Source organism: Lontra canadensis, unplaced genomic scaffold, assembly GCF_010015895.1.
Source record: "Lontra canadensis isolate GAN:19392208 unplaced genomic scaffold, GSC_riverotter_1.0 scaffold95, whole genome shotgun sequence".
Taxonomy (NCBI): domain Eukaryota; kingdom Metazoa; phylum Chordata; class Mammalia; order Carnivora; family Mustelidae; genus Lontra; species Lontra canadensis.
The window spans coordinates 4341803-4354171 of record NW_022631089.1 but is presented as its reverse complement, the minus strand read 5'-3'; the positions used below and the strand labels follow the sequence as shown (position 1 = coordinate 4354171).

Genomic DNA, 12369 nt, shown 5'->3' with positions numbered 1-12369 from the left:
GGCTAGTACCCAAAATCTATAAAGAATACATCTAACTCAACACCCAAAGAACAAACAAAGTAATCAAGAAATAGGCAGAAGACATGAACAGATATTTCTCCAAAGAAGACATCCATCCATATGGCCAACAGACACAGGAAAAAGTGCTCCACATCGCTCAGGATCAGGGAACTACAAATCAAAACCACAATGAGATACTTACCACCTCACACCAGTCAGAGTGGCTAAAATTAACAAGTCAGGAAATGACAGATGTTGGTGAGGATGTGAAGAAAGGGGAACCCACCTCTGCTGTTGGTGGGAATGCAAGCTGGTGCAGCCACTCTGGAAAACAGCATAGAGATTCCTGAAAAAGTTGAAAATAGAGATACACTACGACCCAGGAATTGCACTACTGGGTTTTTTCCCTAAAGATACAGATGTAGTGATCTGAAGGGGCACGTGCACCCTAATGTTTATAGCAGCAATGTCCAACGTCCAAATAGCCAAACTATGGAAAGAACCTAGATGTCCATCAACAGATGAATGGATAAAGAAGATGTGATTATACATACATACATACATACATACATCTATATGTATGTATGTATGCAAAGAAGATGTGATTATACACACACACATACATACATATGTATATGTATGTATATACATATGTATATGTATATGTATGTGTGATTATACACACACACATACATACATATGTATATGTATGTATATACAATCTATATGTATGTATGTATAATCACATCTTATACATATATATGTATATATGTATGTATGTATAATCACATCTTATACATATATATGTATAATCACATCTTTATATATATGTATGTATAATCACATCTTCTTTATCCATATATATATATATAGATATCCATTTATATATATAGGAATACTATGCAGCCATCAAAAGAAATGAAATCTTGCCATTTCCAGTGATATGGAATGGAACTAGAGGGTATTATGCTGAGCGAAATAAGACAATCTGAGAGACAATTATCATATACGTGGAATTTAAGAAACAAAACAGAAGGTTAGAGGAAAAGAGAGGGAGAAAAAAACAAAAAACAAAAACAAAACCAAGATGAAACCAGAGTGGGAGATAAACCATGATTCTTAATCATAGGAAACAAACAAAGGGACATTAAAGAGAACATGTGAGGTAATCAGCACTAGGTATTATATAAGACTGATGAATCACAGACCTGTACCTCTGAAACCAATAATACATTATATGTTAATTAATGGAATTTAAATTTAAAAAATTGAATTAGAAAAGTTCTTTAAATTTTTTTTTTTTTTGGCAGTTGAGAAATGAGAAATGAGCTACCCTACGACTTTCTCATTCTGAGAAATCAGAAATTTATTCTGATCCAGTTGTACAACTAATCTAGGACAAATTACCAAAAAAAATTTTACATTATTTCTTCAGGTTTGGCAGTTTTCGATGACTTCAAATTTAGGATCTTCAAATTTGAAGTCCAGGAACATATTCATATCTGCTTTACTGTACATTTGCTTAAGAAGTTCCCTGTCTAGGTCTTGCTGGTACTCTGGGCCAGTATCAACGGGTTCTCCAGATGCCTGTCGCTTACTTTTGTATTCTCCAGTCTTGTCCAGGAAGGGTTTCTCTACAGGAACAAGTTCCTTATTAAGTGCCACTGCTGTCACACTGATGTTCCTCCTCGTATAAACTGAGACTGCAGACCAAATAAGAGAGGAGAACCTGAAGAGCCTCTGAAGAATCATAATGATTCTGTTACTGACAGGAAACACTTTGGAGGTGGTCCGCCTCTTTTAACATTTCTTGCATGTCAGGTCTGTTGGCAAAAAATTCCCTCAGTTTTTATTTTTCTGAGCAAATCTTTATTGCTTCTTCACTTTTGAAAGATAATTTCCAAGGCACAGAATTCTAAGTTGGTGATTTTTTTTTTCCTTTCAACCCTTTACTTTTATTTCTTTTTTTTAGAAAGAGAGAGAGAGCATGTGTGTCCACCCACATGATGGAGTGGGGGAGGAGCAGAGGGCAATGGACAGAATCTTAAGCTGACTGCAATGAGTGAGGAGCACCACCTGGGGCTGGATCTCACAGTCCTGCGGTCAGGACCTGAGCCAAAATCAACAGTCAGATGGTTAACTGGCTGAGCCACCCAGGTGCCCTCTCAACACTTTAAATATTTCACTTCAAGCTCCTCTTGCTCACATCGTATCTGAAGAGAAGTTTGATGTAATTCTTGTCTTTATTTTTCTGTAGGTAAGGTGGAAGCTGTTTTTGATTTGTTTTTTAATGCCCCCCCCCCGCCTCTTTCAGGATTTTATCTTTGATTTTCTGTAGCTTGAAAATGATAGGGCTGGGTGTAGATGTGTGGGTTCCCCCCTCCCCCCCCATTATCCTCCTTGACATTCTCCTAGTTTCTTGGATCTGCAGTTTGGTAGCTGACATTAATTTGGGGGGAAATTGATCATCATTGTTTCAAGTATTTCTTCTGTTCTTTCTCTCTTTTCCTTCAGTCACAGTCCTTGGATATTCTTTTCTGTTTTTCTCAATCTGTGTTCTCTTTGCTTTAAAGTTTTCAAGACTTTTCCTCTAGCTTAGAGATTTTCCTCTGCAGTATCTTGTCTACTAATAAGCCCATCAAAAGTATTCATTTCTGTTACAGTGCTTTTTATCTCTAGCATTTCTTTTCTTTTTTTTTTTCCTGAGGCTTTCTGTATCTATACTTGCATTGCCTTCTGTTATTGCCTGCTATCTACTTTATTCTTTAGAGACCTTAGCATATTAATCACAGTTGTTTTAAATTTCTAGTCTGATAAATTCCAACATCCCTGTTGCATTTGGTTCTGATGCTTGCTTTGTCCTTTTTCCCCCCTGCCTTTTACTATGTGTGGATATGATGTACTAGATAAAAGGAAATGCTGTTAATAGGTCTTTAGTAAGGTGGTGGCCAGGTGTGGGAGGGGGTGAAGGAATAAATGTTCTGTAGTTCTGTGATTAGGTCTCAAATGTTTTAGTGAGCCTGTTTCTGGAAGGTGAACAATGGTATCTTAGTTTTGTTTCATTTTGTCTCCCCATAGGTGGGATATGGAGACAAGAGTGGGCTGGAGTTGGGCTTTTCCCTTCCCTCAAGGCGGTTAGTCTCTGCTAATACCCCAGAAGGTTTAGGCTTTGGTGACCTAGTTTCCCCTGAGGGCTGGGCTTGTTAAGAAAAGAATGTTCTGGTGTATTTCAAAGTAGTTCCCTTCCCCAACCCCCTCCCTGAAGTTGGAGGAGATCTTTTTCTGCTCTGTGGAAACCTTGCAGATCTCCAGAGGGCAAATCTCATGATTTTATGATTTGTGACTGGATTCCCCCTGGAGTTTTGAACTGTTAAACTTGTCCACACTGAGCTTCTAGTAGTTAATTGATTACAGTTCATGTTTTCTGACCTTGGCATCTAGTCCTGAGGCAGTTTCCACTCTGAGTCTCTGCTCCGAAGTCATGATTAGGTGATTCCGTTTGTCTTTCCAATCTCGGGGGTAGTCCTTTGCTTCTTGTCCTCCTCTGTCTTACAGATCCAAAAGTTGTTGATTGTTTCATGTGTTTAGCTTTTTACTTGTGGTTTGGAAGAGTGGCATCTTTCAAACTTCCTTGCATTGCAGAACTGGAACCTGAGATCCCAGTGTTTGATTTCAGTGCTTATGAAAAGATATGATTTTTAAAACCTCCAGTTAAAATTATTTTTTGGTGCACAGAGAAATGGTTGTATATATTTTAACTTAATTGTTGACCTCAAAAATTATTAATTCTAATAGTTTATCTGCATGTTATTTTGGACTCTATATGCAATTTATGTCATCTTCATATGAGACTATTTTAATTTTTTCTTTTTAACATTTATATTTTTATTTACTTAATTCCCTCAATTTTTTACTCTCTTACTCTTTTGCCTCCTGCAGAACTTTTAATAGAAACAACAGTGGCACGTGTCATTGTCACATTTTGATTTCAAAGTGTGGATAAATTTTCATTGATTACATTTATTAGGTAAAGACCTTAAATTCTGTTTTTAGTTTTCTATATTTTTTTTGCCAAAAATAGGTTTATTAAATATGTTTAAATAATTAACATATTTTTATCCTACTTTAAGGAGGTGAAACAGTAAATAGATTTTTCAATGTTATATTAATCTTGCATTCCTGGAATATATCCAATTTAGACTTTTAAAATCATATTTTTACATTTGCATAGTTTCTGCAAATAAGTTTTTAAACATTTGCATCAATTTAGGAGGTATGGTCACTTATAATTTCCTTTTAATAGTGTTATTTTCAGATTTTGCTATCAAGGTTATTCTGAATTTTTACATCTTCTGTATTGAGTTTGTTGTGTAATATATATTCCCTCAAATGTTTGGAAGAGCTCTTGAAAACTATGAGTCTGACGTTTCTTATTAAACGTTTTTAAATTACAGATGATTTTCTTAAAAATTTTATAGATTTTGATTGCTTTTTATGTCAGTATTACATGATATGATTTTCCAGGGATTTGTATAATATGCTTGAGATTCAAATTAAGCATGAAATTGTGTTTAAAATACACTCTATGAATTTATTATACGTACAGGTTGTATAGTGAGTGTCCTTTTTATTCTGGATGTTGGTTATTGTATCTTCTCACTTCTGTCTTCCATCATTCTAAGGGATTCACCAGTATCTCAGAGTCTTTTCCAAAGAAACAGCTTTTGGCTTTTCCATTTTCTTGATTGTATATATCTGCTCTTTAATTTTTCCTTTCTTCCTCTAGTTAAATATGCATTTGCTGTCTTTTACTTGCTCATTGAGATGGAATCTTAGTTCATTGACTTGGAGCCCTTTTTCCACTTACGATGATGGATTTTCTTCTCAGCAAGTCTGTATGTTAAGAAGTTTCTGTTTGTTAGATTTTACAGTTTTAAAATATGTCTTATTGGGGAATAATTTATATGCAATAAAATTAATTATAAGTATGCTGTTTGAGGTTCCTTAAAAAATGAATACAGTCTTGTAACCACACCACCAAAAACTCATTTAGAATATTTCCACTTTCTAAAAAGGTTCCCTCATTCCTTTTTTGGTCACTCCCTTTCTGCTCCCTCTGTTCTGAAAACAGTTTATCTTTTTTCTACTATTTTAGATTTGTTCTTTGAGAATTTTATATATGTGGAAGCCTCCTTAGGCCACATGTAGTCTTTTTTATCTAGATTGTTTCCCTTAGCATAAGCTTGCTGAAAATCAGTCAGTCATTGGGTATAGTTTTCAAGGATGTAAGTAGTATATTCTTTTTGTTTTTATTTTTAAAGATTTTATTTATTAATTTGAGAGAGCAACACAGAGAGAGAGAGAGAGCATGATCAGGGGAGGCTGGCACAGCAGAGGGGGAGGAAGAAGCAGACTTCCTGCTGAGCAGGGGATGGGGGCTCAATCCCAGGACCCCGAGATCATGATCCAGAGTAAGGCAGACGGCTAACCAACTGAGCCACCCAGGCAGCCCTAGAGTACAAATCTTTTCATGAGCATAGGTTTTCACATCTTTCTGATAAATATATAAGATGTGACTTGCTGAGTTATGTGCTTTGCTGTGAATGTTAATTTTAGCTTTCAAAGACACTGATAAGCTACTTCTTAAACTGGTTGTGATGCTTTGCATTATTAAGAGAATTTAGTGGTTCTGTAGTTTCTCCGACACTTGGTTTTGTCTTTGCTTCTAATTTTTGCTCTTTTGGTGGATATATGATCATGTCTCATGGTCATTTTAATTTGAGTTTCCCTAAAGACCAGTGTTATTGAACATATTTTTGTGTGTCTAGTTGCTGTTTATATATCTTTACGTGAAGTATCTGTTCAAACTTGTTATTGTGAATAGTTTGCCCTATTATTGAGTTGTAATGCTTCTTTATAGATCCTAAATATGAGAGTATTACTGAACTGTATATTTTATAAATACTTTCTTTCTAGTTTGCCTTTTTATGTGTGTGCACATGGGTGGGGGCATGCGTAGCTTGCCTTTGTGAAGGGCACATTTTTTATTTTGAACAAGTACATTTATCATCTTTTTCTCTCATGCTTCTTGAGGCCTATTTAATAGATCCTTGCCTTATCCAAAGGTACAAAGGTTTTCTTTTCATATTTTTCCTTGATGTTTGATAGTGCATATCTTCAGGTCTTTGATCTATTACATCTTATTATTTTGTGTGTATGATTTCAGATGTGTTTAAGTTTTGTTTTTGTTTTATTTACATATGGGCAAAGCTGTTTCCGCACAATCCTGTTGAAAGCATTATCATTTCCACAATGAATGCCCTTGCCAGATTTGTCAAAAATCAATTCCATTTCTGTGTGTGCCTATTTCTGGGCTCTCTGTTTTCTCTCTGCGGATGGATATGTCCACCTTTATACCAAAATTACACTCTGATTTTAGTTGCTTTATAATAAAGTCTTAAAATCATGTGGTATTATGCCTCTTTTGTTTCCTTTTTTATTAGTAATAATACTTCTTTGATGGTTTTGGTCCAATGTATAAAAACCATTTAAAAAAAATATTTGGTTCAGTTTCCTCATTGTTTAGAGGGTAGGTAAATCTCATAAAAGTTTATCATGACTGGCTTGAAGCAGAAGTCAGCCACAAATTTTTTACATAGTTTTTAGGAATAATTTTTTTTTTTTTTTAAGGAATCATTTACAGCTCAATCTCTAAATATAATGTGGTATGCCTAGAGCTTTTCATCACTGATTAGAGCTTAATCCCATTTTGGTTAGAAAACAGAATCAACATATTACATTTTAAAACATGCTGAGATTGTTTTCTGGCCCAGAATATGATCAGTTCTGTTAAATATCTTGTTTGCACTTGGAAATAGTATCTGTTCACAGTGATTGGGTGCTGGCTTCTATAAATGGGCGTTATATTGTTATTATTTTTTTACATTCTGTTTTTTAAAACTTTTATATCCTATAGATTTTTCTTCTCAGTTATTGAGCAATACGTGTAAAATTCTCTCAACACAATGTATGATACTTTATTATGCTATAAGTATCTCTAATGCTTATTGCTTTAGAAGCTACTTTTTCTATGATAACAGATTTCCCAAATTTTCATTGGGTAGTGTTTGCATGGTATATCTTTATATCACTTTACTTTCTGCTTTATACATTTTTTTAAGTGTGACTTTTACAAGCTGTATAAACCATACCTACAGTACTTGTATTTTAATTTTATTATTAGCACACTGACAGTTAATTTTATTTCCTCACTTTGTTAATTCACCTTTGTATTGTTTCATGTTTCCATTTGTTCTGTTGAAACCTTGGTACTTATTTTGTCACTTTTGAAAATCTGCTTTGTACTCTACTTTTGAGGTTTCTCTTTATCTTTAACTTCAGTTTATTATGATATGTGTAGACCAAGTGTTTATTATTCTGTGCTGGAATTTTAAGTGTTTAATTTCCTTGAACTTATTAAATGTAGTTATTTTAAATTTAGGCTTTGAGCAATCTTACATCTAAACCCCTTGGGAGTGTGTTTTTACCATCTCTTTATCAATGGGCTAATTCATACTGACTTTTCTTCATGTGTGCTCCACTATACATAAAAAGTATTATAGTATTATAGTAGTATTATACATAAATATAGTATTTATGTAGTATTATACATAAAAAGTTGTAGGAATAACCCAAAGTCTGAATGAGATTATTTCCTTCAGATAGGATAGCTATATCCTTCTGCCAGTTGGCCAGTGGCATTAGCAATCCCATTTCTTCTCAACTTAGTTTTGGGAAGTGAAATGCTAAAACTCTGGGCTTTAGTCCCATTTGAGAAATTATAATTTGAGAAATTACTGAGAAATATTTGTTCACCCCTGTCTATTTTTGCTTTAGGGTGTTCAATCCAAATTATGGGTGGTTTTTCTAGCTTTCCCTTGCCAGGTTCTGGTTATCAGGTCTGTCTCCCTGTCTCATGAGGCTTTCAGAATCATTGCTTAGCTTCCTCTTCTTCTTTTTTTTTTTTTAATTAAAGATTTTTATTTAATTATTTGACACACGGAGAGAGATCACAAGTAGGTAGAGAGGCAGGTAGAGAGAGAGGGAGAAGCAGGCTTCCTGCTGAGCAGAGAGCCCAGTACAGGGCTCCATCCCAGGACCCTGATACCCTGACATGAGCCAGAGGCAGAAGTTTAACCCATTGAGCCACCCAGGCGCCCCCATTGCTTAGCTTCTTAGTGTCTCACTTACCTCCTTCTAAATTCCTGGAAAGGTAGGGAAGAATGACCTCAAATTCTCAGCTTAGCTCTTTGGGCTTTCTTCTTTTCCTGGCTGTTGTTACAGTTTTTATTTTGTTGTTATCTCTCAAATGCTTGCAATCAGACTTAGGAGAAAATACTTTCTAAGATATTTTAGTCACTTCAAACTTTCTAATTCACCATTACAGTAGTTCTCCCACCAATTTTTTAAGTATTTCTTTAATTTAAAGCCCTAGATTTATATATTGTATCATTCAAGAGTTCCCAAAGTGAAAAGGAGGATACAAAAGTGTGTAGAAAATATCAGGGAAAAGAGTAAATAGAGATGAATGTGCAAAAACAGTGCAGTAAACACATTAATATAGAATTCTGGGGGGATAGCTATACCAAGAAATAGGAGAATATGGAAGATAATTGTGTGATGACCAGAGGTGAAATGACCATTGAAGAAATTGTCATATTTTTAAAAAGTGTAAACAAAGTAAAAAGCATAAACAAAGTAAATTCCAGATAGGGCAAGGATAAATTATAATAAATTATAATTTATTATATAATTATATTATATAATTATATATATAATTATATAATATATATAATATAATATAATATAATATAATATATATAATATATAATATAATATATAATATATATAATTATATATATATTATATAATTATAATAAATTATTCCTGAGAATCAATTTAAAAATCTCTTCCCTTATTACATAGTATTTTCTTTGATTTTATCTGAATGTTTACCATTTCTGTTGGAATGTCATTTCCCATGTGGATTTCCCATAAATTAAGGTAATTACATTAATTCATAGTACATTAATATAATAAATGATTAAAGATAAATGGGACAGTACCTTTCTGTTCAATATGTCTTATTAAGTAATGCCTTTCCAAATAATTGAACAGAAATGTAGAAATGAGAAATGTAGCATTTTATTTATTTATTTATTTTTAAAGATTTATTTATTTATTTATTTGAGAGAGAGAGAGAGAGAGAGAGATCACAGGTAGGCAGAGAGGCAGGCAGAGAGAGTTGGGGGAGAAGCAGGCTGCCTGCGGAGCAGAGAGCCTGATATGGGGCTCGATCCCAGGACCCTGAGATCATGACCTGAGCCAAAGGCAGAGGCCTAACCACTGAGCCACCCAGGTGCCCCGAAATGTAGTATTTTAAATTCTCATCTGTTCTTTTCCCATTTTTTTTTGTGTTTGCCGGATATATTTATTAACCGATTAGCCAATATTTATTGTGCACGTGATGTTACAGGAATTATTCTAGAGTCTGGGGATACAACACTAGAAGAGGCCAAATTATTTCCTGTGCCAGTAAAGATTAGAGTATAAAGGATAGCAGTAACCACATATTGAGTAATTACTTTGTGCCAAATAATCCATATGAGTTATCATTTAATTCTCAAATTTTCTCTAAAACTTTATTATTATGATTGGTTCTGACAGGAAGAAATTTAAAATTCTTGAAAATTTTATTTAGGTCCTCAAACCCACGTAGTAATGTCAGAGACAATTGTGGCATCGAGATCTTTCTAACCAAAATCAGTGTAACACTGCTTCATGGTTTACCTTTTTTTTTTTCTAACTTAACAACTCCTCCTTAGCTTATGTAAGTCTCTCATTTAGCCTTTATGTTGAAGATTATCTTTTCCCAGATTCTATAATGTACCTTATCCATTTCAAGAGATGGAATCTAGAGGAATATATTTGAAAATAATATATTTTTGGTACTATAGTCCAGTTCTTAATTATATTGCAGGCCTGGAGTATTTCCTGTATTTCCTTTAGTACATAGGATTTATGTAGTCTGAAATGTTTTATATGAAGATCTGAAATATTTCAGAGTGATAACATAGTTGCCTGAAAGTTAGGTGCCTCTGATTTATTTGGTACATTTATGGAATAATTAGTATTATACTAGTTCAAAAGATGGCAAAATCCTACAAAGAAATGATATCCAGATGATATAGGTCTAAAGATAAACATCTTTGACTAGATGATGAAGATTAATTTTAAAGTTTATTCTTCTTATGTATCCTGATATGATTATCTATTTGCCTAATTTGGAATTTGCTAAGATGAGGCTGACTGGAGAAAAATTATATGTAAGAAGAAATTCTTACATGTGTTTAAATCTTTGCAACTACTCACGACTTTGAGTTAAGTTTCAAAAATCATTTGTTTGCTTTCATGATGCTAGCAGGTATCATGAATTAAACTAAGAGACCAACAGATGCTTCAACAGTATGTGACTCTAGAAAAATAAAGGGGCATGGGTTTGTCCTGAAAGTGGTGACATGAATACTGTTTAAAATAAGATGAAGTTATATGATAAAAATGTATCTCTGTATAATAATCATTTTATTAGTCAGTTATCTTTGTGAATATTATGAGTCACTAAATTAGTACTTAAAACCAATTTGTAGTACCAAATTATTTGGTGAGATCCAGCTGCTTTAAGTGTAATTTATTTGTACACTACACATCTGGCTGTTTGTATGTATAATTTATTCTTACTTAGAATTTATATTCTCACCAGTAGGAAGAATAAATTTGAAATCTGAAAACAGGAAATCGTAAAAATAAAAAAATAAAAATAAAAATAAAGCCTTTTCAAATAAGCATGATAAAAACTTCCTCATGCATAATTCTTAAAATATCAAAGTAGATTAAGATTTCCAACAGAGAATAAAAATGAAAAAATACATAGTTTATAACAATTACAAATATTTTTCTATTGACTTTAATCATATTTTTTTTCAGAAATTATCAGAAAATGTTTCATATATAATTTTTCTTTTTTTTTTTCACTTTGACATTATTCATGGCTTAGCCAATATTTGAAAAACCAAATGATTACCAAGATTTATCTTAACATAGAAAATTCTTGTCAATATTTATATGAAATTATTTTTATTTTGCTTCATTTTTTTTAAGCTTTCCTTGGCATCATTCATGTAGAAATTTGTAATCTCTTCCTTCCATAAAATGATCTATGAAGGAAGAAAAAAAGAGGAACATCACTTCAGGACAAAAACATGACATTTAAATGCTCATTATTTAAATTTGTATAATCATTAAGCATTGGGGATCCAGCCTTAAATCAGGGCATAAAGTGTATAAATGCTCAGTCTGCTCACACTACATATTCTGTAGGTCACAAAAGTGTTGATAGATGACTAAACATCTGGTTTACTGTTTTTGCTATAGTGGTTAAAAATTCTAACTTGCAAATCTGGTGTGCTATATAAAATGGTTGTTAACCATTTTTCAAGCAAGAATAGATACTTTTTAAGTTCAAATCTCACAAATATTATCTGGACTTACAAGTAACAAAGCATCCTGAATTACTCATCTAAGCATATGATTAAATCAGGCAATGAAGATGCATTTGTTAAAATTAAATCATAACAAAGATTTAAAAAAAGTGTTTAGACTGATTGCATTAATAACTTTGTTTTCCACTTTCTGTATCCATATACCTTGACATATGACTTTGAAGTTCCTGAAGAGTCGGCACCCCATTCCCCATTCTTTAAACTTGGGCTGGTGTTGTGATTTACTTGATCCCATAGATGGTGGCAGAAATGGTGTTATACCAGTTCTGAATATGCTCAAAGATATTTTGCGTATTTTCTCCTGTGTTCCCATGCTTGTGCTGTTCCCATGTGTGAAGGTTAATTTTAATGTATCAGCTAATCAGAGACACCCAGATCCCGATATTTTGTCAAACATTATTTGGGTCTTTCTGTGAGGATCTTTCTGGATGAAATTAATTTTTGAGTCAGTGGACTTTTAGTAAAGCAGATTGTTCACCATAATGCAAACAGGCCCTATCCAATCAGTTAAATACCTGAATAGAACTAAAACAACAGCCTGTAGGATAGAAGGGAGAATTTTCTAGCAGACTGCCTTTGAACTTCATCTGCAGTGTTGGCTCTTTTTTCTGTAGTGGACTACTTTTGGACTTCAATAGAACTTTCTGGATTTCAGCCTTTACACCCACACACACCCACACACATATGTACATGCTCTATAGATTCTGTTTTTCTGAAGAATGTTGATGAAGACACTGTGATAATCTAATGG

The 12369-nt window shown here is 33.4% G+C and overlaps 1 protein-coding gene across 1 annotated transcript; it reads right to left on the bottom strand.

Annotated features, from left to right (window-relative positions):
- Positions 1–1431: 1431 nt before the first annotated feature.
- LOC116854820 (ATP synthase-coupling factor 6, mitochondrial-like) lies at positions 1432–1752 on the bottom strand. The gene has a single exon (XM_032837010.1). The coding sequence runs from the start codon at positions 1750–1752 to the stop codon at positions 1432–1434; it is 321 nt and encodes a 106-aa protein (XP_032692901.1).
- Between the last annotated feature and the right edge of the window lie 10617 nt (positions 1753–12369).

What these genes read in the sequence shown, in the direction of transcription:
- LOC116854820 (XM_032837010.1), bottom strand. Translation starts at nt 1,752, where the DNA reads ATGATTCTTCAGAGGCTCTTCAGGTTCTCCTCTCTTATTTGGTCTGCA.